Genomic DNA, 27,953 nt, shown 5'->3' with positions numbered 1-27,953 from the left:
AATTCCTGCTGTTTGATTCTGTTGATTGCTTTTGAGGATGGAGTGTCATGGCTCATTTGGATCTCTTAAATTCAAGGACCAATGTGCCCTCTAAATTACTTTTTATTTTATGAGTTCATCAGTAAAGATAAACAAGCATATCAAACAAGGACTCCATCCCCTTCTATCTAAAAGGGGAGCATGAAAGTCTAATCTGAAGTGTGAATTTGCTAAGTCATCACTTCATTAACTCATAATTCTTGTACCCGTGAGCAAAATCATTACTTAGCTGATGGTCAGAGGACAAATGCCTTCTCTGTCACTGAGAGGCATGAAAGCCTCGGAATCCCATCTGCTGTTAGATCCACCTTAGAAGTCTTTCTGGGGAAGCTGAAGTATTTATACTTTTCAGCTTGGAAATGGAATGGAATGGAATGGAATGGAATGAAATAGAATAGCTCCAATTGGAAGGGACATACAAAGACCATTGAATCCATCTGTTTGGTCTATACCATTTCTATAAGTTAGTGGATACCGAAGAAACTTCCAACTGTTTTATATGCAAGACAGCATGTGCAGGTGATGTTGGCTGCTTAATGACATTTAGCTCTATGCGTTGCTCTCACTTTGACCTAATGGTTCCTAGCGTGCATCAAACCTGAGAAGGTGTCAAGTGAACCCTCAGGTTGGAGATGGTGTCTTCACAGAATGAATCTTTTATCCTTAGATCTCAGTCCTGACCAGTAATAGCTCAGAAGCTATTCAGTCAGTGAATAGTCAGAATGATAATTGTAATTTTTTTCACAGGATCAGAAGTTGAACTAGAAAAACAGACAAAGGCTGATGCAAGGGGAAGATTTGCAGAGCTTCTTTTGAGTACCTTCCCAAAGCAAATCATAGTTTATTCCTTTTCACACAAGTTTCTTGTAGTTTGTTCTGTGGCATGTTCCTCAGGAAGAAAAAAAGTACCTCTTTGATTTGATACAACTTCCCCACCTATGAATAATATATAAGCAAAATTGTATTTTCTCCTTCAGAAGAATCTTCTGATAATGAAAAAGTCAGTTTTCATTTGTGAAATTAAATACTTACAATATAAGAATGGGTTACATTAGACCTAAGGGAGCACATAAGGCACGTATCTTCTCTTCATCTCCCAGAAACGCTAATTAAAGGTAAGGCTGGAACTGTTTTGTTAAATGTCATCATTATGTAATTGCTTATGGGCTGTTTCTACCTACAGTTTATGACTGCTTTGTGCATTGGCCCTGTAATAAGCTCCTTTTAAGCATTCCTTATGGCTTTGGAACAGCTGCTGGACTTGCAAAGGGATTTTTAGTAGTTGTTGGACTTCATATGTAACAGTTTCAGTGAGCCACCTCTGAAAATATATGATGTATCGTGCTATGAAAACTGTACAACAGAAATATTTGAGGTCCAATCATTAGAACAACATATTTGATTTTAGTAAGAGTTAATGGAAAATCGTATTATTTTGAATGGTGACATCATGTATTTGTCTTCTAAATATAGTAATTCAGGGATTTTTCACTGAATTAGAGCACACATCTTTAAAAGATACCTAGTTGCAATAGTACTTGTTGCAACTCACTTCCCACCTCATCTGATTTAGCTGTTCCCCTAGCTAGCATGGTGAAGCTCCTACCTTTATTGTCTGAAGTACTGAGCCTCCCCTGCATTTCTGTGGACTTTGTGCATACACAGGTAAGGAGAATGAACAGAACAACATAGATTTTGGACTTAGTTGTGAGCTAGGATGTTCTTTGTTGAAATGTTGCCTTCTGATTGGTACATTAGCACTGTTGACCATCAGGGGCTTAGCAGTTTGGAAGTGCGGTATGTTTGCTTGACAGTGTTTTTGATCACTTCTCAACCTACATTCAAGCACACATTTGGAGGGCTAATCCTTCTTCCATTGATGGTCTGACAGCATGGTTACTTTAACACTTGATTAAACCTTCAGTAATGTTGCATGCAACTGGTTCATTTACGTTGGCTTGTATTTGTTCTACATTATTTCTGTGTACTATGCTAATATCTTTGCTTATGACTTGTATTTCTGAAGTAAGGATTAATTGAAAACATCTCTGTATAACAAGCTTGCAATTACAATCCCAGGAATTTCCCAGTGGCACACTAACCTACAAATCACACAACCAACAGATGATACACATACCCACAGCTCCAAAGCAATAGCTGCTCAGTTCTGCTGCAGTACATCGTTGACACCAGGCTGTGGGGCTGTTGGCTGTCCCAGAAATCGTGCATCCTTTGCATTCAGAAAGCAGAGTGAATCCACGTTTTCTACACGTTTTCTCAGGACTGAGCTTATTTTCAGCAAGTAACTGTATTGACTGGACAGGATATAGGACACAGGTTTTTATTTTTTTGTTTGTTTGTTTGTTTTTAACAGAACTACCTATTTTAAAAGAATTGGTTAGCCTATTTTTTAATTTATTTTTTTAATAGTTTACATTGTTGCCTAAGTACTTCACAAGTAGCCTTGCTTCTGAAAAGAAAAGCAGTCCCGGGCTGAAAATTCCCAGTGTAGTTAGTGATACCACTGCATGTCATTGGCACAGCTCTGTGCTCTCTTTGTAAGCTTTAGTTACTTGGTCAGCTCTAAATGTTTATTGTTCTAGCCAGAGCCTCAAAAACATGTTGTTCTCACACAGACCCATTACCTTCTTCACCGGTTTCCTCCACCATACAGAAACCACTTCAGAAACTCTTCTAGATTCTACTTTCCTCTGCAGATCATGTGTTTCCTCTACATTTTGTTCTAAAGACTGGCATGCACTCTTCTCTATGTCTGACCCCAGACTCACTAGAGTTCACAGAATCATAGAATCATAGACTAACCTGAGTTGGAAGGGATTCAGCAGGACCATGGAGTCCAACTCCTGGTTCCAAACAAGACCACTCAAAAATCAGACCCTATGTCTGAGATCATTATCCAAATTCACCTTGAACTCTGGCAGTTCAGGGCCCTGCTCACAGCCCTGAGCATTCTGTTCCATGCCTACTGGCCTCTCATGCAGACCTGTCCCTAATCCCCAGCTGCCCTCCCCTGGCACAGCTCCATACCGTTCCCTCGGGCCCTGTCGCTATCACACAGAGCAGAGCTCAGCGCCGCCACCAGGCCTCCCCTCAGCTCCTTTGCTCTGCACTAAGCAAACCCAGGGACTCAGCCACTGTTCACATGCCTTCTCCCCTTCTCCATCTTTGAGTTGATATGCACAGGAACCTCTCCATTACTTTTGAGGCCTCTGGTGGCTGTTTCCTTAATCCACTCTTTCAAGAGGCTTATCTAGTGGGAGGTGTCCCTGCTTATAGAAGGAGAGTTGGAACTCGATGATGTTAAATGTCCCTTCCAACACAAACCATTCTATGATTCTATGCTCTCTTGCTGGAAGAGAAATGTAGAACCCTGTCAGCCCATACATAGATGCTGTGTTTGCTTGAACCAAGTCTTTGAAGCACATCTCTCTCCCAGGACTTCTTAACAAGGTCAATAACTCCTTTAACGCTATAGGGATCCTCAAATGAGCAGTTATTGTGCAACATCCTGAACAGTAGAATTTTTCGTACAGCAGCCCGTGTGAATGATAGTATAAATACAGCTGTACAGAATGTCCTGAGCAAGTGGCTCTGCATGGTTTTGTCCAAACTCCTTTTTACATTTGTGAAAACGCCTCAGCCCACTGAGGCTCTCCTTTAAAAGTCATGGTCATGGAGGAAGGGAACACAAATACATTGATTGCAGCTGAGTTTTTGTGCTCGTGTTTCTCTTCATTTAGAATAAATTTTGAGGTGAATCTTGTGAAAGGTAGGGGGCAAAAAACATGGAAACCAACCAAACCTAAAAGTTTGTGGATACAGATGCAGAGAAAGATGACCAAAGCACAGAAGTGTCTTCTTGTCTCAGAACAGCTTTGGCTTCATTTCTCACTACATTAGAATCATTAAGGTTGGAAAAGACCTTTAATCTGGACCAGCTCTCCACATACCATCCATATTGCCCACTAAACCACATCCATAAGTACATCTACCCTTTCCTTAAACAATTTGAGGATTGGTGACTCTACCACCTCCCTGAGCAACCTGTTCCAATGCATCACCACTCTTTCTGAGAATATTTCCTAATATGCAACCTGAATCTCCTCTGGCACAATGTTTCCTCTTGCCTTATCACAGTTACATCAGAGAAGAGGCTGACCCCTCCTCTCCAGAAGCTTCTTTCAGGTCATTATAGAGAGCAATAAGATCTCCTCTGAGCCTACTCTTTTCCAGACTGAACAATCCTAGCAATACCCTAATTTGTCTATACATCCATTAATTCCTCTTCTGCTTTCTCATTAAAGTGGCCTACCTGCTGACAGCTTATGAATGCCAATTCTGTTTTCTTTAACATATGCATTGCCACCAAACCACTTATCTCTGTATCATAGAAATTTGCTTAAAATTAATACATTCAAATTAGTAGCTCCAGAAGTTCAAACTGTTCCTTTAAAAGCTCAATAACTTTTCAGTTTCTTGTGATGAAAAACAATTAAATTTGTCATGAACCAGAACAATTACTGACTTTCATTTTGCACTGCAGTCAAAAACAGTGCAGAAGTTGGCCTGGTTGTATGGTGTTTCAACATGTGTTAGACAAAATATGAAATTCCATTGACAAGGACTTATGAAGAGATATGCTTATGGCAACACATTGTACTCACAAATCAAAAGTCTGAATATATTGGCTCAAAAAAAAAAAAACAAAAAAAACAAAAACTAACACAAACAAACAAAAAGAAAACCACAACTAAAGAAACACCAAAAACAAGCAAAAGACCACAGAAGTTTGTTATTTTTGGTTTAGATTATTGGTATTTACAAGATAATAAACATGATATGTGTTGATCGATTTGGTTTGGAACACAGACCAGAAGAGATCACTTGGAACAGCAAGTCTATTCTCTCACAATCACCTGCAACTCATTTTTTAGATATTCAGTTCAGACAAGTCCACAGCATAATCACCAGGTCCCATGAGCCTCTGAAAGCTTTCCAACAACTGTAAGATCTGTAGCCAGGAAAAAGCAGGATCATTGTAACTATAGGAGAGGCTAATGGATTCTGGATTCTGCCCAAAAGCTTTTCAAGTCAGCAGTCACCTACAAATGTGAAGCACTGCAAGCAAATCTAAAAAGAGGAAAAGAAAACAACAACAGCAACAACAACAACAACAAACACAATAAGCTAAAATTACCTTTGCAAGAAATGAGAAATATGTGGCTTTATTTTCCAGTTACTAAGCCTTACTTTCAACTGAAGCTTCCTTGCTACAATGAGAAGTTTTCTGATGTTTTCTTGTGTCCTTTACCTCTGTGAGTTCATTTACTCATCTGTATGCTCATCAGCTAAATTCATAGTTCCTCAAGTAGTATGCCATACATCACTTGGAATGTCTTAGGGAAATCATTCAGAGATCTTAAGTAGCTCCTCACAGTGACAGAAGATGAACACAAAGGGCAAATGATCTCATAAAGCAAAAAACATTTGGTGTTTTCCAAAACTTCTTGCAGTAGTGTACTAAGGTATGAAACTAGTATGTTCATGTTGTCTTAAACAGCTACCTAAAACCCCAACAAAAAGTATGCCTGGTAAAGGGAGACTTATTTAAGTCTCAGAAGAATTTAAGTCTCAGAAGACACAGAATACTTAAGTATGTATAGTTTAACTAAGACTGCAGCTCTGAAGTCAGAATGTATTCATAGCTATTAATCAGAAACAAGACAGTGCGGAAAAGTACTTTCCCTGGGATCAAAGGCAATATTCTTTATAGCACAGCAGCTTATTACTGGTGTAAACAGAAGTGAAATTTCAGATACACTTTCTTCATTGACATAGAACAAAGCATGTTCTCTGCTGAACTTGTTCTCCCTCTTACCACACAGCTCTGTCTGTGTCAAACTATTTATTTATCTATCTACCTACGTAACGCCTTATAATTCCTGTGTAAAAATAATACATTCCATGTACTTTTTTTGTGTAATGATTGCATTTACTTCTTGGTTTTAAAATAGAGCAGGTATGTCTGCTGGAATGTAGGGTGTGGAATTACTACTTTTGTTTGGTAAGAATGGTGCTACTATGTTAGCAAGTTTCAAGTTCTATTAAAAATGAGGAACTTATTTATAATAAACCTTATGCTGAGTCATGTTTGTCTCCTAAAAGTAGATCTATGTTTTCTGTAGCATTCTCATAGAGATTTCAAGTGGAGATTATTTAAACCAAAGTTGGGGAAATTTTCTGCTTATTTACCTTAATTTTGCTTCATTTCACTTCCAAAGCTATTACTGATCAATGTAATTTTCACAAACAAAGATTTTTTCATCAATCTTTGTACCCTGAAATAGAAAAGGAAGACCTCTTTAAAAGGCAGTTTGTGGTATTTATTATAACTGCTGCTTAATACCTAACTATAGGCAAATAGGACTGAAAAAGAAACGATCTAATTCCTTTGAAATGGCATGCAGGAAAAGAGTGCTATGTTTAATTTTTCTTTTTTTACTTTTGAAAAAGACCTGATGTTTCTCTTTCTTCATCGGAATGTAGATGCATTGTTTTTGCACATGTAGTGCAAAGATAATATCAAGATTTTCATGCCATGTTTGTGTGAGAAGACCATGGACAGCTAGAAAATGAACAAAACTGTGAAATAAGAGAGCAGACATGTCAAAGCTCTGACTTCTTTGCTATGGACAAATCTCAAGCTCTAACCACATCTCATATAATGAGCTGGAGTCTGTATAAAGACAGCAGCCACTTAGTAACTCTAATTCCTCATGTGATACTGCTGAGGATGGTACTGCTTGGAAATTTATTTACATGCAGAGTGGTTACTTTCCCAAACAAAGAACTGGGAAGATATCACTGTCATCTCCACCTCCCTGGGCAGTCTGTGCCCATCATCATTGCTATCATCACCAGCTGTTCCTGCTGCACAATCTTTGCTGCACAAGTCTCATTGCAACATAAAAATACTGTAAAAGCATTAGGACATTTATAGTCCAAAGATCTTCAAGGCAGGAAGATAATTTTATTGTCCTTTCTTCACACTTGTGAGATGAAGTCACAAAGAGATTAATTTAGAGAACACCCACTCCTGTTGTGCATTTGATAAAAGATACCCAAGAGCTCGTGTTTTAGAGAGTTCAGCATTTGTGGGCAGCTGTGGGCTCAGCCTGTTCTCCATGACCATAGTTGCAGCTGATGCTACTCAGCATTTCTGCAAATCTGTACTGGGGTCTCATGTCAGACACCCAGAAAATGAGGAACACACAGTAAGTGACCACCTGTGAATGTTTGTTCAAAGGGACTTGCCTAGCATCATTTGGGAACTCTGTGGTAAAGACAGGGTCAGAACCCACTTCTCCTGAGTAGCCTTCAGCTGCTTTAACTTTGAGAGCATCCTCTCTTCCTTATTCACTAGATTCATTTATAACTTCTGCAACAGATGCAGCAGGGTTTCTGCACATGACAGTCTCATTTACCGAACAGTCAGCATTAGAGCAAAATTAATTCCATGCACAGAAAAAGCAGAGTCCTTCAGAGGGAAATGTTCACATAACCAGGGAAGATGGCAGGGAGGTTATGATTTTGATTTTAGCATTTTCTATCCCTGGAATGCTTCTGCTGAGTCCTTCTTAAATCTTGAGAGTTTGGAAATTGGAAAAGGGCTTTGATGCTTCCCTTCTAGTCCTTAACCTTAACCTCCTTTTCTTGTCTATTACAGACCAGTCTTCCATTCTCCCTGTCTTTGCGTTATGGTCTTCCTGACCTGCTCAAACGAAGACTTCTCATTCCTAGTTGTACTCTCCTCATATAGGCCCCCCAAAAATAAGCCCAAATTCTCCTCTTTAAGTTTTCCTTAAGTGTGTACAGTCCACTGCTTAGAAAGAAGCTGAGAAGGAGCAAAGCACATCTCCTCTGTCTTCACATGTTGAAGAGTAAAAATGTATTGAGTATGAGTGAAGGGAAGAATTCCAGGGGCTTGCAGCTTTATCTAAATTCAGACAAGTGTTTGTGGAACAGAAGACAGACATGTCCTCATCATAAAACACACCTGTGAGATTTTCTGTTTCTGTAATTGAACAGTCCTCAAAAGGACATCATTAAGGACAAAGCAGATCTGCTTGCCTTGGATTTTAGCTGAAAGTTTTCAACATGAGGAGCACAGTGGCATGCAAACGTAACATTAAGCCATTATTTCTGTTGTGATTTCAATTTTTTTGTCTTTTTCAACATTTATTCAAAATCAGATTGAAAAAAGGCAAGAATTAGAGGTCATGACCTGCACTGTAACTCCCTGGCATGAGATAGAGTAAAACTTAATCTCTCAGATTGTGAATATGTAATACATAATCTTTCTGTTGTGCTTAATTTTAATTGACTAGGCTCTACATTCTTTGAATCTAAAAGTTTTTCGAGACTCCAGTGTATATTTTTGTACAGATAATATTAAGAGCTTGACTTGAAATGACGAAACTAAGGCAGACACAAGTCAAAAATACTATTTGATTTGAAGAGTAATGTGGCACTCAATGTTTCTCATTTCCCCTTGCTGTATCATGTTAAAAATATACTTTGCAAGCTTCTTCCTCTAGAATCTTATTTACATTTATTACTGAAAGGTGTGTGCATCTTTTTGGGGAGGTAATAAAATGCAAGGCACTGTATTATTATGCAGTGGTATCTCTTACTGTCATGTAATCGGGGTCTCAACTTGTTCGGATATGTTAAGTACATGCTAAGTATTAAGTTAAAATGTGCTTCTTACTAGGCATGAATTTAAGGCTACATCTGAATGTTTTCTAGAACTGTGTCTCTAGCTCTGTACATTTCTGAAATCATCTTAAAGGAAGCCACTTTAAATTAAGCCTATCTTTATTTTAGGCTCTTGTACATGAGTGAATAAAGTAGCTAGCCTGTCAGCAGCTTAAAAGCAATATCACAGAAGGCAACCAGAAGCACTATTCATAAAGCCATGATTCCATTTCTCAATCTGCCTCATGCTTTTGGTATTTCTTTTGTACCTACCTTTATCAAATGCATCCTCACTCCTGAGTGAGCTGGGCTAGCTGAGATCGTTTTGTAGGTGTGGGGTGGAGGAATTGCATAGAAGACATTCACAGCAGCTACATGAGGCTGAGGTGTGGTATGCCTTCCAAGACTCTTGCTTCTTTGTTGAATTCAGTGATAATTAAACAGTTATTCGGCCTTTTATTATAGGTCTCTTCTAAGGAAACTGGATTTTGAAATATCTATTTGATTCTGTGGGTTTCTACAGCTGTTGAAAGAAAAGAGAATGGCAATGTGGACAACAAGCTGTTCCTAAATTTTATTTTAACTGATCTCTTCCCCTTATATTTCTCTTTTCTAATCATTTTCATGATGGAATGTAGAAAAAACAAATGAACTAATGAAAAAACCAACTCTTCTTAGACAAGTAACTTGTCAGATTTTGGGATTTATTTTAAAGAAATTGAAAAGAATGTGGCCAAGAGGAAATCTTGGCAAAAATACAGTTTAATTTGAAATTTCCAACCACAAATCACTGTTTCATAAAATTCCAATCCAGAGAAAGATTCCGGGATGAGAAACAATGTTACCAGAATGCCTCCCACCCTACCATTAAGGTACAGGATTTCTGTAATACCAGAATCAAAAAACCCCAAAGCCTAAGTGCTTCTTCAATGCTTCCTTGGTAATATAGGAAGCACTTGTTTGCTAGCGATAGCACTTTATGCCCACATAAAGTGTTTGTATCATCAAAGCTTAAAACCCCATTTGGACTGGCTTTTATTTTAAGTCATCTTCAGAGCATAGTAGCAAGAGGAATTCTATATTTAAAGAATTTCCTTTACCACTGCGCAGTTCCTTAAAATGTATTTCTCTTATCTAGAACTAAGGCTGAAATCTGACCTCATTCTACTCCTTCAGTAAAGACTGAATGTGCTGGACTTTTTTCATTGCTAAAATTATAATGCTCATAATGGCCTTAAGTAGTTCTTGGATTTAAACTACTTTGATTCAGAGCTTTTGATGCATTTTCATGTCTGCAACTGAGCTCTATCAGTAGGTTACCTCTCATAACTATTTATTTCTATCTTCCCCGCAACCATACAGCTTCCTATTAGTGATGAGAGGGAATGGACTCAAGTTGCACCAGGGGAGGTTCAGAATGTATATTAGAAACAACAGATTCTCCAAAGGAGTGATCAGGCACTGGATTGGGCTGCCCAGGGAGAAGTTGAGCCACTGTATCGGGAGGTGGTCAAGAAATGTTTGGATGTGACACTAAGGGACATAGTTTAATGGGGAAATATTGGTGGTGGGTGGACAGTTGGACTGGATGATATTGGAGGTCTTTTCCAACCTTGGCGGTTCTACAGTTCAGTGATTCTATGATTCCTTCCTTTCAGATTATCTTTTTTTCAAGTTTCTAATACTCTGTTTTTTTCTTCTCAGCCCTGTGTAGGAAACAGATGTTCATCTCCCTGTCAGGACTTAATCTGTTCCTGAAAATGGACAGCTTGTCAGAGGCTTTAGCTGCTAGGCCTTTGGTGGTTACACGTTTGCACAGATCCAAAACTTCGTGGCACCTGTCATAGAGCATGGTACTAATATGTATGAGAAAGATACCAAAATATGATTCCACACTTGAATGCCTTGGTATTAAAGGTAAAGGCGATTTCAATTTTTCAACACATAGGCCTACAAGGGGCTGTTGGCCTTCCTGGTGCATATTGCACAGTCTCATCCAGGCTATCAGTGCACCTTGTTTTTAATTAGCTAAGGCAAAAGTACCTGTAGTAGAAATGTTTAGAGGAAAATCCCTATGAAATATTTCATCTCTTGGTTGAAAGACCAAACCAATTTCCCCTTTAAGTTTTCAGGGGGTAATGCCAACACACAGTTTACATTTCTGGTACTTAGGCTTCTGATGAATTTTCTATGAAAGACTGAGTAACACAGAAAACTCAGTTTTGTGTTAAAAAAGATTTTAGAGTGAAATTTATTTTTTTTATAATATCTCCATACTATTTCTTCCTATTCTGAAATTATAAAGGAAATATAAGCTTCATACCATTCTTGACAATACTGACCTTCATTTAATGTAAAGATAAGCTGGCACCCTTCTAATGAATAAAAAAAATTATATACTTATCATGAATAAAATTGGAATTTTCATTTATATGGCACTCTTTATTTCTGTTCTCTTGGGAAACCTAGGCTGGTCCCATGATTTGCTTCTACTGCTTTCTGCTGTAAGTGCATTTTTTCAATGCTGATAATTTACCAGAGGATTTAAAGATAATTTAGAGCTTACTTACTAAAATATGCTGATTTTTTCCTAGTCAAGTTACTACAGATGTGGCTTTTCAAGAGATGTTTAAGCGGCCAGTATGCTTGAACACTGTATCTGACTTGTCCACTTAATACATTAAGATTACATTACATTCATTTTTTTTGTGTCTGTATAGATCCACTATAGGTCTTTTAATTTTATTTCATTTTATTATGCTGCTATGGACTTTCTAAGATCTTATTCTCCTTACTGGTTCATTTTCTCTTTAAGTCTCTGTCCTTCTTTGATTATAAATACTCTGTTTTGAGGTAACTATCATTATTGTATCCAAAAATTTGGTGCTGGTCCTTCAATATCAACGTGCTCTGAGGCATGCATAACAGCTATCAGTGATTATCCTGGTATTTCCAAACGAGAATAAGATCTTCATAAAACCAAATACATCAGCCACAAGGAGGACTGTGTGTAGCAGATTGCTAGAAACTAGGTCCCCTTGATCTTCCCCTTACGCTCATCTTTAGGCATCCAGTAAGAGAAACAGTCAGAGACAGGACACTAGTCAGGAGGACTTTTGGTCTGATGCAGGGCAACTTTTTCTCTCTTCTTAAGCCTTGCTCATACCAGCTGCCTCCTCCATCTCACAGCTTGTGGAACACATTTTGGATTTCCTACATACTCTGATTTTTGAACTAGAAAATGAACCCCACCAGTTCCAAATTCTTGCAATGCAACCAGAAACAATTTTATTACATGCTATTATGGATTTTCTTAGAAGGCATATGTATCTTCTGAGAATTTTTCCTGTTTTGAAATCATCACCAACTCAGATTGGTTTCCAGGCTCTACCTGGATGCATTATTATTGTGAAATAATTTTGTATTATACTCCAGCTGAATTTAAAAATGCTCTTTTGAAGTTGCCTATCTCTGTAAGCATTTAATTTCATCAGCACCTCTTTACTTGCTTTCCAAAGTCTGTAGATGATTAGATATTAGATTAGCTGTAAAGGTCCCTACATGAGACATCTTGTGGCTTAAGGAATTTGTTGATACTTCTATATTTAATAGCCTTAAGTAGATTTTGCTCCAACTGTAGAAGTTAGTTTTGGAAACAGTCCTTTCGATGGCTTGCAGTGACTCAAACTTAGCTGTCCCAGCTTGAAGGTGAAAAAGTGCTGTAGCCTACATTTATCATGTAGGTCTCCTCAACAGTGAAAAGTGTGCGTTTGGACTCCTGAGGCTGAGGAAGAAACTGAACTCACATCACCACTGCCCGTGGCATTTCTTCAATCATTTAGCATACCATTGCTGTACCCCCCAGAAGGGTTTTAGAAGAAAGGACATGTTTTTTCTCGTGTTTCTTACTAGCTAGATGAAGTGCTTTTATTTCCTGTGTGGTACTGTGCCTGATGATTCTGGTTGGAGCTACAAAACTGTCTCCAAAAGCTTCAGAGAGAACTTAGGGAGAGTAACGTACTTCCTGCATTCTGGAGTCTAGGCACCTAGACATACATAATACCTGCTTCTATTAATGTGGCAATAGCTTCAAGGTGAAGTTTTTAAGTTGCAATATGGATGATGCGACAGCAGTTTTTTTACTCCAGTTTTTTCAGGTTTTCAAAAATAGACACAAATATGTTCTTCCATACTCTGGAGTCCAAAAGTCTCTTTTGCCTAGAAAATCTCATCTTAATGATTTGGAGAGAATGGAGTTAAAATAGGGTATTGAGTTAATCCCAAATGTTCTAAATACCCCTTGAATCTGAAGGCATGATTCTTCTACAAATAGATAAAAAATGTTGTTTTCGTTTGGTTTCCCCAGCTTCCGCATTAAGAATTATTAAAGTTAAGATTATTAAAAGACTATGTTATTCTTTCTACATGCTTTTCCATTTTTACCCTTTATCAAGTTCATCTCTTGATGACGATCTATTATCCACAGCTATTTTTGAAAAATTTTCTGATATTTTTAATCTTGAATTGAATCATTAATTTATCTGATGGTTTTCCCCAGCAGGATTATTAGCTTGTAGGTGTTCTATCTATTCCAGAAATACTCATAACTGTAGATTAATCAATGTCATTGTTTCATGTATCACTTCAGAATCTTCTTTAACTAATTTTTTTTTCATTGCATTTGTTATTAGTTCCTTGTGCTTCTGTTGTGGTTTTTGGTCTTCTGTCTTCACGGGACTTCCCAGCAGAAACTCACTTCCTTAGGTTATGCGGAGCCAAAGAAGAAACTTCCTGAGAAGGCCTGCTGACACGGCCAACTGGACCAATATCTTGGGTGTAGTTGTTAAGAGGAGGGTTTAGACGTGGGTTTTCCACAGAAGAGCTGATCTGTCCACTCATGCAGCCTCCAAAATAAACTTCTCTTCTTAGGCCCTAAAAGAGGTAATTACATTTTCAGATGTAACCTCTGCAATGATTTATCCAAATGCCTGGTATTTTTTTTATTGTTGTTCTGTAATTATTCAATCGATCTAAACCAAATATGTTACACATGTGAAATTTTCCAAGTAAATGTCTTTTAAGACTGAATGGTGAATTCCCAAATCAGAATTAAGATTTAAACACATCATTGGTTCAATTTCTGTCATTTACATTAAGATAATGACAGTTATTTCTAAGGTAGTCTGAAAGTAGAATGTCTTTTTAAGAAATAGAAATACATCTTTATTTTAGCCCTATAAGGCCCAAAAAAGTATTAACTCTGAAAGGATTAAAGCAATATTTCAAAAAAATTTCAAGCAAATTATTATAAATCAATATTAAGATCACAATTCAGAATCTCAATGTAATAGGCAAAGGTTCGCATTCAAAGGTAGGGAAATTAGTCTGATTGAGATAATCTATCATTTCAGGTTTAAAATTCAATTTTTAAAATGTTTTCTATATCTTCTTTCTTAAGAAGAGAAAATACTGCATACATAAGTCATAATTGGAGAGAATGATTGGACAAAGTTTTTTTTTTTTTTTTTTTTAAAGAGGATTAAAATATGAAAATGCCACTATGTCAGTCTATCCAAATGTGATGTTGTATAAGGTAGATGAAGAAACAGTTCAAATCAGGAAGTCAAGGAAGAATGTGAAGCATCAACGCTGGCACAGCAAGTTCCACCTTACTGAACTGAAAATTAGATCAGTGTCAGTTACAAGCCAGAATCTCTGTTAATGCAAATCATCAGTGATCCTTTGGCTTTGATGGCTCTGTACCAATTTCCACCAGCAAAGGAACTCATACTATAAATCTGACTATTATAATAGCAATAAAACAGTATGTTTTTTGCATTGCATAGATTTTCATTGCCATTTGTTGCACAATTGGTAAAACAAGTATATTCTTATCTTCTGGTATTTGAATGGATCATTTTGTTTGTCAAAATGCGTAGACCAAAATCCTCCAGCACAAATGTAGCATTCAGATATAGTTTCATTATCTCATTTTTCTTGTGTGACATAATGCCATAATTGTGTTTTCCATTTTAATGTTAGCATTCAGTTTTTTTTCTGTCTGTTATTCTACACTAATTATCTGATCAAAATCACAGTAGGCAGTGTTACGTAGGCCAATAGTTAGCATGCTTATTTTTATTTTTTGGTGGCTTGGTATTCAGTGTTGTTGGATTTTGTTAGTTTTGTTGTGTTTTTAAGGGGAAGTTTCATTGTATTCCGGGGCTCAGAACTTCAAGCACTTTCTGAGGCGACTAATTTGAAATTATATTCCATACCAATTCACTGTGAAATACTTATGCCTGGATTATCACTGCAAAAGAAGAGATCTCTCTGTCTGTTGATTCCTGTTTCTTCTCTGTAAAGAAAAAAGCTGTATCCTTGCTACAAGAAACTTTCCAGCTCCTTTCAGACCTTGGATGAAGCAGACCAGAACAAGCATACTGTCAGAATTTGAAAATTTGCTGGTCAACATAGTTAGGTTAAGGATGAGAGCACAGGCACGTTCTCTCTAACGGGGAGACAGCATCTATGGTTTATTAGTACTGTGAACTGATAGCCATGGGAATTTATGACAAAGATCATTGCTCATTCAAAGAGCTGCATAGCTGGAAGAGATTTGCAAAGAGATCTGCCAAAGGCCAGAACAAGTATGCAAGGATGGAAGCTCTCTGCAGCTGCCACATTTTATAACTAACTTTTGAAGACTGCTGAATTGGTAGTTGATCTATTACATAGGGGGCAAGTGATTCCCCATTATAGAATCATTTCTAAAAACAGGGGGTCTTCTTCTATTGCAAGTAGTCAGTTTGTTTTACCTTGGCAGTTACCAACTATCTGACATTCAAAAAAATCTGAGAAAGCTGTAAATGCCTAGTAAAAAAGCTTACAATTTCAAGTTTTGTGCTTCTATAGGAGGGTTTTGACTGTTTTTTATTCTACATTTTAACAATGCCTCATGCAAGAGTCTTCATGCTTCCTATGGCCCACCAACAAGTGCTGTAACGCATTATTTAGTTCTTTTTATTCAGAAAGGTGAAAATGCTTCTCTTATACCAATATTATGAACTGGCTTTCAGTGCCAAGCAAGAATGACAGAATGTTCTGAAACTTTAACAATCACTCTGTCATTGGAAGTTTATTTTTAAAACATGGATGAAGGAAAAAAGCTTGATGCTGTGGTTTCTTACTGATATTCAAATTTTGCTGTCGGGCACATCAATTGTACAAGACAACATTTCAATAGTAAGTTATCTTTTTTAGGCTTTTATTTGAAATCTATTTTCCCATCCAGTGCAAAAATCAAAACAGGCTTTCTTCTGCGACAGCATTTCTTGGTAGAGGCCAACACATTGCCTATCTTGACTATGCAGAAGGAGTTTGCTTTACCCTATGAGATAATGATTGCTCATGTTTATGTGTGATATGCTTGTTCTACGTATGACACTTTCCCATTTCTGCTGAAAATAAACTTTTGATGACCTTCCTTACACTGTAGCCTCTTGCTTAGATGAAACATTTTGATTGAGCAATGTAATGGCTTTAATTTCTCAACTCTCATCATAGTTGCGTTGGCCCCAGCCAGTAGCCGTGTATCCAGAATTAGCGTGAATTGCCCAACTTCAGATAGAGATGTGGGGGTAGGTAGGTCAGATTGCCTATTAATACCTCAATTATCAGGATGATACCCACAAGGGATCTTGAAGCTCATTCATAATTTTAAATCTGATACAGTTGTACTGCAGAAAAGAGCCAAACCAAAACACCAACGTCTCTCCACATTACAGAATAAACTTAACCATTTATGGAGAGGGAATTAATTGTGTAATTGAATTTTGCACTGAAATCCAGTGCTGAGTCACTGAATTGGCAGTGCTGTTGATGGTTCATTTTTCCTTATAAACCCATGTCATAGCAGAAAAGTACTAGGAAGTGGAACTTGTATTTTGAAAAAAACACGTACATGTATTGATATACTCCATTAAAAAGAAATTTTGAAAGTTTGTGGTGTAAATTTTGAAAAGGCAACTTTCATCTGAAACAAGCAAATGATGGTTGATACTAACATTGGCTTCAAATTACTTCCACTCAGCATTTATAGACAAGTGTAGGTTATGACTCTTAAGACAGTTCTTGACTGAGAGAATACAGATAAATGTTGTAAGAGGTAATTACTGTTTTACAGAAATGTCACAGTATATTTTAACAATATTTTGTGAAGCGTGCCTCTGAAAGACTTGGTTGCACAGAGCAATGGCACAGGATTATGTCAGTGGTAAGAAGTTTTGTACTGAAAAATATAGAGTGCTCATCTCAGAGGACAAATATCATGAGTTGAGATGCTCAGAAAGGGTGCATCAAATCAGCAACTACAGCTTGATGGGATCTTTACTAAATGCCTTGGAGCTGGGCCTGGGCAATAAACCTGACCTATGAAGCAGACTTTTGATATTCCCCAAAAGCTCATATTTTGGAGTCTGGTTTTGTCTTCTTTTTACATTAAGATAAACAGGAGGTTCATCTAAAACCAGAAGGTCCACTGCAGTCTGTTTGGGATAGATTAGGGGTGTAGGATTTTGCCCTAGATATAACATACCAATGGCAGATCTGTTAGGACATCTCACAGCCAAAAGGAATCTCTTCCAATTCCTAGAATCTTCATATTTCATTAAGTAGTTATAATGTTTAGTTTTATTTTATTTGTTTAAATCACCCTTATTTTCTGCTTAATGAAGGCCATGCTAGTACTGTACTACACCTTTACTCTTAGAAAAATTCCCTTCCCAAAACACTTCCCCAAAACCAGCTATTTAATGCAGCCCCTTTGCCAGCCCATTGCTATGGGAACTCAGTCTTTCATTTATTTATGAAAACAGAGATTCTTGTGTTGTGTGTAGAGCTGAAATTCTAGGTAAGTGTTCAGATTTATTTATTTTTATTTATTTTTGGTGTAACTTTTTCTTTCTTTCTTTTTTTTTTTTTTTAACTGAATTCAGTTTTGTAATTGGTATGACCTTTCAACAGTATGTTGCTGATAGTGATAATTTTCAGTACCCTTTCAGGCTTTGAAAAGCATCAACTGCAAATGTTCTGTCAAGGTTACCACTTGTCACTTTGAAGTTTGAGTTAGACAAATGCATTTTAAAGAAAGTGAAATAATTAAAATTATGATAACTAGGGTCTTTACCCATGAGATTCACATCTTTAATTTCTACAGCTCCAAGAATCTGGTAACCATTGCAAGTAAAGAATTAATTTGGTCTGTTCTGGCTTTATAGTGAAATTAGTTTGTTGAAATAATTGCTGTGCTGAAATTAGAGAGAGAAATCCCATTGGCTCTGGCAAGGTCAATTGACTGAATCACCAGGATTTCATTCCACGTGCTGAGATCTTTCTGACATACATAGTCATCAAGATCTTAAAAAGCTTTTTATGAATGTTGACAGTATTTAATGTTGTACTTTAAGATATGTATATTCTGACTGAGGCATAATTATCAGGTTAGAATATCCATCGTGAGTCTTGGCTGAAAACACTTTTCTCTTACACTTAAGCATCTTTCCTATCCTTTGCATTTTAAAATATCATACAGACCAATTTTGTTGTCTGATGAAATCACTACCAAAATGTCCATCTTTTTTCAATAGGCTATAACCAAAGCTTTAAAGAGTAAAATAAAAAATAAAAATAAAAATAATTTTTTTATTGTTAATTTTTACCATTTTGAAATATAAATGGAAATGAGAAGTGGATTAAAAAAACCTACAAGTTATAAGAAACTTCAATTATTATAATCTGTAACAAATGTCAAGAAGAGGTAATAAGGAATAGTTTCTGAGTAATATTGTATGTAAAAGAATTCTCTATATTAAAATACCTGAAAAATGTCTATTTTCACTGTTCATTAAACAATGACATTTGTTTCTGGAACTCAAACATACTCTGGAAGTTTTTGTATATTCGTATACAGTCAGATGTTGATATACATAATGGAAAAAAACAACCCTGTTTCTACTACAACTGAAGAACAAAAGGACTTAAATGTTATCTTTTAATTCTAGTCACTATTTTCATTGAGAAAGTTGTAATAGAGCTAAGACCGAATGTCAGCAGTAACTTCTTTTCACGTCATGTAGTCTTTAAAAATATGTTTATGATGATATCGATGGTAATCTAAATGCTACAGTAGTAATGAAATTGGGAACACCAGTAATGAAAGATAGTATGAATTGTAAAAAAAAAAAAATGTTACATGCATTTAACTGCATTAAAACAAATTACCACTTTCTAATCTTAAATTTTTTATCAGTAGTATTATCTTTTATTTCATCACTAGAAATAATATGCATTTCATTTAATTTTATTTATGCTGAGATATTGTTTATTTTGAAATATACAACTTCACTGTTTTTTTTTTTTTAAACAGGATTAAAGTTTTGATATCTAAATAATGGTAAGTCTAGAATGCCTTTATTCTTTCATTACCTAGAACTTCAAATACACTACAGAAAACTCTCAGGCCAACAGATTTTGGGAGGAATTTTCTTAGCTTTAGTTGAAGTTCTAGCATTCTGTGGTTCAAAAATAACAATAAAGTTTACTGAAAATCCATTTCAAAATCGTTTTGTTTCCTAGAGTGATATAATATAACATTCTCTCTGCATAAGCAATTCCAGATTTGCAAGTTTTCTGTCATGTCAATGATATTGAATGATAATATTGGCTTCATAAATCATGGTAAACAAGTGATATATACCTCTGCAATAAATGCTATAAAACACTGCAATAATGGTAACACCCTTTATGTAAACTTCTGCTGCAAATGAAGGAAATGAACCTTGAAACATTTGCCAGAGTGAGTAATGTTACCCGTGAGAGTTTTCCCACTGACCTCAAAGAGACTTCTCATGGGAGTGAGAACTTTCTCATAATAGTAGAGATTCTGGTAATACTTAATTTTCTGCAAAATACGTATTCCAGGAGGATGGTATGATACCTGCATATTCTATGTAATCGCTCTATTTATTTGGGATCTTCTTACTGATGATATTGAAGAACACCTGGTCTTTTCTGCCTTTTGATGGAAATATGTTCTTGCAGAGTTTTCCTGATCAAGATATACTGGGTCAGGCTTTTGAAGATGCACTAGAAGTACTGCAGCAACACTCCGACAGAGAAATGCAGTACTCACAAGGTAAAGGGGGGGCATTGCTTTATTTTACTTAACAGCTTTATATTCTTACAGAAAAGCGTATCTCAAAATGTATGGCTGGGACAGTAACTTCCTAGAGGTGGATTAATGGACAGCTGAGGAGTACGATGCCTGTGGCATTGAGTTTGGAACTAGATGATCGTTGAGGTCCCTTCCAACCCAAGCCATTCTACAGTCAAAATGGACAAGAAGGGTTGGAGGGTTTTTGTACCTGACACTGCCCAGGGTGGTTTGCATCTTCCAAGCCACATCACAGAGAATTTACTGGACAGCCCCTCTTTCCCTTCCATCCAGTACTATTTAAGGTGTACCGAGCTCGAAACAAAACATGTAAGACCAAAGTGTAACAGGCATATTCCAGTTTTAATGTTTCAATTGAAAAATGCCCTTATGTTATGCTATAAATAAATTCATATAGGAATGAATTCCAGTGCAAAGACTAAAAGAAGGCAAAGAATTCAACATATGAATTTTGTTTCCATAATTGCTTTTTTACATTAAGGTACAAATTTTAAATATTTTTAGACGGAGTCTAGGTTATCAGCAGAAAAGCACTTTTCCTGGCTTCTAGATTAAGATTTATGCACTATGAAACTTAAAATATAGGTAAGCTGCATATTCCTCCAGTCCAGGGAAGACATTTGCAATTAAAATGCTATGAAATTTAAAATACATCTGTATATGGTGTTTTTATATCATGCATAGAAATGGAAGGAAAGGAAAGTAAGAAGCTACATTGCAGATCCTCTACATCCAGAAGAACATATTTACTGTCCTTTGTGAGGGATGTATTTCATGCCAGAAAGTTTATTTGCACGTTTATCTGTGATATATTGAAATGTAAATAAGACCAATTGGCTCGTATCTTCAGCCGTTGTTAATAAGTTTTTGCCTCCACTTCAGTGGTAATTTGCACACTGAAGTATATATAAATGCTCCCAGTGTCTGTATCCATTGTCAGGGCCAACAGAGAGACATTTGAACACTTGCAGCTCAGTGTGCATTTACGTCTTGTTGCTCACACACATTGCTCCACTTCCAGTGCCTCAGTCCAGTGTCCTCTTCTGCTTCTTTTAAACATCCTGAAGACCTCTTCTCTTCTCTTCTGAGTTTTCTTTCAGGGACTGCAGATGCTCTGAGAAATTCCTTTTTCCCGTAGTTGATTTGAAAGAGTAATACTTTTAGATAAATAAAACAGTATTGCCCAGAATCATACTTACCAGTTTCTGTCCTTCACTTCATTCATGTCTCTATGCTCTCACTTGCATTGTACTAATGACTTGCTGAAGAATCACATTCTCTGGCATTCTCTTCTCCTGTTCAAAATATGTAAAATAATCTTCAGTAATTATCCCATTCCCTACGTTTGGTGATCAGTTTGGCTCTCCATATTAAGCAAACTATCTCACAATACTATAAAATAACTGACATTTTATCTTAAAAACATTGCTTTAAATCATGAAGGTAAGCCTAGAGGCGTGGTTAGCAGTACCATTATGGCAAGAAACATCCTGGCTATAGGGAATTTATTACCTAGATGGCAACAATAGGATAATTGCATTTTGACAGACCCAGTAGCATCTTAGGTTGTTTGCTGCAGTAGTTTTTCGTTTGTTTGTTTGTTTTTCCCTCCTTCTCTCTTCTTTTACTCAGTTTTTGCTCCAAATTCTCAGGTTATAAAAATTGCCTGACTGTGATCAACCATCATCCCCACCTCCGAGCAAGTCCCAGCTACTCTGCAGTACCCTCTACAGAGGACCCAGGATACAGCTGGAGAACTGTGATAGTAAGTGAGCTAATTGCTATGTACATAAGCTGAAAATTGGCTGACTATTTGTGACTTCTAGCAGAAATAATTATGCTACCTCTATTATAAACTCTGTCTGGACAGGTATAATTCAGGTGAAACCACATTGGAGTGTATCTGCAAAACATATTTATTAGCCTTTCTTCAGGAATCAGTTTAACTATTTGGTGCTATTCTGTGGTTCATTATGTAAAATGACAACTAACAAACAAACTTTAGCCTGCAGTGCCCATCTTCATTCTGGAAGTGTGGCCTGCAGGAGTGGTGGGAAATAGGTGGTGCAGAGGAGATAATTTCAAATAAATGAATTTCACAAAAGCCCATTTTCAACCAGCAGATTAGTGAGAATCTAACATAGGATTGACAAAGTCTCTCCTGAGACACAGTCCAGGTGGCCCTTGTCTTCTATTGACTCTGAAAAAAATGTCCACAATTCCTCTTCTGCTTCCGGCAGAATGGTTGAAGATGCAGAGTGAGGCAATTACTCTGATTTTCCTCTTAATTTCTCCTTTGTTGGTCCATCATTCCCATTCAACATGCTGGCGTAACTTATTAATGATAGAGTATACTGCATGCCTTTGTGCCTGTGAAAAAATCTTCCAGGGGTCAGGGGATGAAAAGGTGTATTTTTAAGGCTTCAGGTGATTAATCTTTAAGTTGCTAACTCTTCATTGTCTTACTTCTTGAAGAACAGTGCAGCAGATTTTTATGCAGATGATTCTGTCTACCATACGCTGCAGAATACTCCAGAAAGCCAAGTGATGCATGCTGCTGCTGTCCAGCCAAAAGCAGGGAAAGGTGTGTAGAAAAAATATCTCTTGATAAGTGCATTGTGTTAATTTAAAATTCCCTTGATGAATCATGCATTCTATGTTCTAGTTTTTTTGTTTGTTTTACTTTTGATAGGAAAAAAAATATTTAACGACAACTAGAATACAACTGCAAATGTTCAGTTCCTGTCTGCTAAACCTTATATTTTAAGATAAATCTCCTCACTTCTCATTCTCTCCTCTTGCTTATTACATGGAAAAATGAACAAGGGATGCGTTTTCACTTCAAATCATCTCAGTTGAAGTCTAATGCATAGAAGTACAGCAATATCTTTAATCACTTTAATAACTCATTTATTTCATGTGATCCAGCAAGTAATGGCTTTCTCAAAGGTTTTCCCCAGATGTTAATATGTTTGAATTTGATTTTATACCTTTCTCTGTTTAATATTCAAATTTCTTCTTAGCTTTTGAGACAAGAAAAGGAGCACAATTTGATAGCTGTTTTTATGCTCTTTTTGACTTACTCTACTTGAGTGGACATCTCTCTTGTAGAGAACAGGTCAGGTGCCAGTGATTATCACTGTACTTCAGTTGTTGCATTCATTCTGTTTTTCAGATGGGACTCAGCATCCTTTCTATGACTGTACTGGATGAGATTTCCACAGCTTCCACTCTGAGCTATCATACCTACTTTTGACTGTAGGGTCCTTTTGAGCAGCTTCCTAGTTTTCTTGCTTTTTGAAATCCCCTTCTCTTAACTTTAACCACATGCTGTCAGATTTTGGTATCATCCCTTCCCACTGATGGTGGGTACTGTGGTTTCTGTTGCTTAGTAGCTCAGCTACTACAAGTTCCTCGGGACGATGAGAAGAATAATCTCTTCTTTTAAGTTCAGGACTCCTGAATCTTGACATTCACTGGCACAAACACAAACATGCCAATCCAGAAATGTTGCTCTTCTAAGTTTTATCCAGTGTTGTTCCAGGGAATTTTATATGTCATTAGCTGAAGTCACTGTTGTTACTGCTCTGTTAAGCTTTATTTCCTATTTCATGTTTCTTTTACATTATTATCAATCTATTTACTATGTACCTCTGCAATTTCAGTCCTCTTGAGCCCCTACTGATGCATGAGAGGTTATCTGTACAATAGCAAGTAGTGTGGCCCTTTAGGAATGGATCTGTAGATGAAACAACCAGCACTGAGGATCTAAAGTCCATGTTCCATGTGCTTCACAGTGGTTATTAGGGCTATGTCAAGGATGTCCACAAGAAATTTACTGTGACTTAAACTGCTTCTGGAAAGCATCTTTGAATCTGGTTGCTTCTGAATCAAGTCCAGTTCATGCATTTCAAAACCATTCCTTGTTATGAATTAAAGCATGGTAGGTGGAGACAATCTAGAGAGAAATTCAAAAGACACTTTCAGAGAGAATTAAGCTGCTTTGGGCCAATTCAGTGCAGAAACTTAATTCAGTTACTCTGAAACATCTTCTGGAGGAGCTCTTTCTCTCCAGTGACCACGTAAGAACCTACATAAACTAGCCTGCTGGCTTGGACTGATTCTGTGCAACAGTTTGAGGACAGGTAGTGACCACTGCTGACTTATGCAATGCAAAGATCCATGCACTAATCCCAGCTCAAATTGATGTGTCCACATGGTGTATGGCTTTGGGGATAATAGCTGGGGCATAGAAACATATTTTCAGTCACACACATGAACCCTTATGTACTCTCAAACTAAGACATCAGCTGGAGAAAGAAGTACATGTGTGTGTGTGTCTAGAAATAAAAGCTTGGACAGAAATGACAACTGAGGACAGACAGTATGAACTCTGAGATGCTGCTACATACAGCGTCACATAGTTATTTTCCGCAGACTCTGCAGCAGCTAGAGGCTCTGATGAACAGAAAAAACATCCAGATGTCCCCCTTATTTTATTCATTCTAATGTAGGTTCATAGGATTTAGGATAACTCTGGTTGGAGGGGATCTAAGGATGTCACCCACTATGATTCAGGCCTGCCGTGGCCAGGCAGTCTTCTTCATTTGTTTGCTTTTAAGCTATTCATTTTGGCAATATTATATGTATGTATAGTAAAAAATGTACTTCCAACTACAGGCCAATTTTTATTTAGATCCTGAAACTTTAAAGGTTTTTTTTGGAAAGTACCTCTGTTTTCAGGATCTTCTTCTTCCTAGTCTGGCCACTTCTCTCCTATTTCCTTATCACCAGAAGCAGAGTTACTGTCATCCCTAACAGATGTCTTGGCTCAACCTCACTGTTCCTTAGCAACTGTCACTTTTCCCCAACCTTTAGTTTAAAATAGCCATGCAAGACAAGACTATGAAATTTAGATGCAGCTGCTTGTTTCCACTTTTGTTGAAGTGGAAGCCGTTCTTCTGCATATACTCTCCTTTCTGCAAAATGTTCCTCTTTGTCTTGTAATCTTCAATTCTTCCTCCTTATGGCAGCTTCTTGGTCACCCTTAGCCCAGCGAAAGGAACTAGGAGTGCTTCAAAGACAGGGACCCACAAGACTTATGTGAAACTAAATAAACCTTACTAGTAAACTTAAGTTTGAGAGCTGGACCTGTGGGAAGGAGAATTTTCTTAACTGACAAATATTTCTTCCTTTATTTTGCATTGGAAGGCAAGTTTAAATTTCTGCATGCTTTTAGAAATATACAGTGTGCAAGAAGGTTAAGGCTCTTTATTGACTAGGTGAAACTTACACTGCAAAACTTGCTTTTCCTTCTTGCTCACTCCTTCTTATATCAGAGCCTACCTTGCTTCCTCAAAACAGTCCTGAAACAAACCTGTCAAAATTGATTAATCTCAAAATCTTTGAGTTCTAATTAATAAGAGAAAGTATTTATTAAAAAGCATTCAGATTGGACCTTCAGAACTTCTTGCCAGCGCTGCCTGAGGACATGATTTCCTGCAAAATGTTTGTTTGAAGACTTTTTGACGGGTTACTAGGTTTACCTCTGCTTTTTCCTTTAAGATCTTTTCCAGGGATAAGACAACTGCTTACCTTTTAAAATAAGCATGAGTTCTGTTCTGACCTTTTGTACTTTATTTCTTAATAGGTAGAAAAAAACTTCGTCTGTTTGAGTACCTCCACGAGTCTCTGTATGATCCAGCAATGGCAAACTGCATCCAATGGGTGGATAAGCCCAATGGTGTCTTCCAATTTGTCTCCAAAAACAAGGAGAAACTTGCAGAGCTGTGGGGAGAAAGAAAGGGAAACCGCAAGATCATGACATATCAGAAAATGGCCAGAGCACTGAGGAATTATGGAAGAACAGGTGAAATTATTAAAATTCGAAGGAAGCTGACATACCAATTCAGTGCTGTTGTTTTACAAAGACTTGCTCCATCATACTTCTTGGGAAAAGAAACTGTTTATCATCCATACATTCAGCCTAATCAAGAATATCAATGTGCAGATGACTGGACCAATTACAACAGTTACATGTATAACAATGGTTATGCATTACAGCATGCTAACAGCTAGACATCACTTAAACAGCTCATAACACTTTCCAGCACAGGAACTCTTCTCTGTACATAGCTTTTCCTATATTATATCATGCAAATACATGAAGAGGGCTTAACAAAATGATCTTAACCTACTTTGTTCCTTTTGAAGTTACCAAAAAATAGTCATTGAATATCGAAGAAAAACAGCAGCTGTAGGGCAGATTCTGTTATCTTGGCATTAATCAAAGGAAGTACATCAAATTCGAGCTAGTATATCCAAGATAGGGATCAAAACTTTTGTCTGCAGTCTGGATCAAAGATCCCTTCCTGATAATGCTCATTCATTTCATCGGAAGTTCTGTGCATATCCCGAACTTTCCAATCAGAATGCAGATACTGTTGTACCATAGCTCACAATTGGATGCATGTGAATTAGAAAGGGAAGAGTTTTGGCAACTGTGCTAAGCTACTGTCTGTTTTTTCATCAATGCTCTTTATTAAGGGATGATTTCTGAGTGAATCCCTGGCTGAACTATAGAGTCCACATGAAGGTGCACCTGTTGGCCAAGTTGTTAATCCTTAATCACTTATATTAACATATTTTAGCACAGATCCTGACACATGGTATTAGGATCACCAGGTGTGCATTTCACTGTTGGCAGGGGATTATTTGAGAAAGAGACCATACCGTGACAGAGTTAGCAAAGGATTATGTTTTTTATGAAGATATTTACAGTTTGCCCCCACTAGTATGAGGAGTTGTACTTCTATCCACCAGTTCTACACTCAGCTGATGAACCCAGCTTTGTTATTTACAACGACCTTTGGAGTTATAACTTTATATATAGAAATACAGTATTGCTTCTCCAGATTTTTTTCTGCATGGTACTCTTGTTGAGAGACAGTAATTTTATCTTCTCTACCTGGAGAAGAAGAGAAAATTTAGATAAAAAAACTGAGTACTATCCCCTTACACCAGGATGATACCATTAAGTACACTCTTTTTTATACTTCTATTCATTTGTCAGCTTGTATCATCATACAGTTTGGTTGTTGTGCTAAAATACTTCCACTTGACTGCATTCAACCTTATTTTCTGCATATTGCTTCAAGTGACTGCAGGTTCAGGTAGAAATAAAAAGAAAATTGATATCTGTGAAGAGGTATACATGGTGGCTTGATATGTTTCATGAAATTCACTGACTTTAATAGTTACCACTTGCTCTAACTCCTGCTTACATCTACAGGGAAATCATTTCATGTAATAGACACAATGCAGCATACTCCACTCCAGCAAAATTTAAGATTTTGTGTTAATACTTTGGTTAAGATGAAAAATGTGTACCCTTAGAAATACGAGGTATATTAAACAACAAAATAAGCAGATCATAACTTATAACTATATTTTGAGTATAGTTTTCCATGTGTAAACTTTTCTATAAAATAGACACAAGATACCTCTAGTTGTATGTAGCTCAGTCTGGATTCCGCTGTAGCACTGAATATAGTGGGATTTTTACAAAGGACTGTGATCTTTAAGTCAGGATGCTCTCACTGGGTGAGCACCTACCTAAATACAACATTTTGAATATCAGGATGTACATAAATTTGATGAGAAACTGCATGTTAATTTACTAAACATCTGTCACCAATTGCACTCTGACTCTGTGTTATTTAGAAGGCTGGTAACATACACTGCAATAAGAATCTACCTTGTGTAAAATGCTTATTTTGTCAGTGTGTTTAGATTCACTTCTCTCATCTACTTGTTAAGGAAATAAATACTTTTTTTTTTATTCCATTACTTTTTACTTCAAAATTAATATATAACCATTACCACTGGCTTTGTACAAAATGGT

General features: G+C 36.9%; 1 protein-coding gene across 8 annotated transcripts; it reads left to right on the top strand.

Annotated features, from left to right (window-relative positions):
- Positions 1–3: 3 nt before the first annotated feature.
- On the top strand, positions 4–27,818 carry SPIC (Spi-C transcription factor). 8 transcript variants are annotated; one of them, XM_031589763.2, is made up of 8 exons: positions 4–1,154; positions 1,629–1,704; positions 13,509–13,758; positions 19,244–19,270; positions 19,918–20,011; positions 21,703–21,815; positions 22,526–22,634; positions 25,701–27,818. In XM_031589763.2, the coding sequence occupies exons 4-8, from the start codon at positions 19,268–19,270 to the stop codon at positions 26,126–26,128; spliced, it is 747 nt and encodes a 248-aa protein (XP_031445623.1). In that variant the 5' UTR covers positions 4–1,154; positions 1,629–1,704; positions 13,509–13,758; positions 19,244–19,267; the 3' UTR covers positions 26,129–27,818. The 8 variants fall into 8 exon arrangements, with proteins under 8 accessions (XP_031445623.1, XP_031445622.1, XP_031445617.1 ...); XM_031589762.2 differs by having other exon boundaries at positions 1,625–1,704; XM_031589757.2 differs by having other exon boundaries at positions 1,613–1,704.
- The last annotated feature ends 135 nt before the right edge of the window (positions 27,819–27,953 follow it).

This window comes from Phasianus colchicus, chromosome 1 (assembly GCF_987193195.1).
Source record: "Phasianus colchicus chromosome 1, bPhaCol1.hap1.1, whole genome shotgun sequence".
NCBI classification, from domain to species: Eukaryota; Metazoa; Chordata; class Aves; order Galliformes; family Phasianidae; genus Phasianus; species Phasianus colchicus.
The sequence above is the reverse complement of the archived record's forward strand: the minus strand, read 5'-3'. Positions and strand labels throughout refer to the sequence as shown.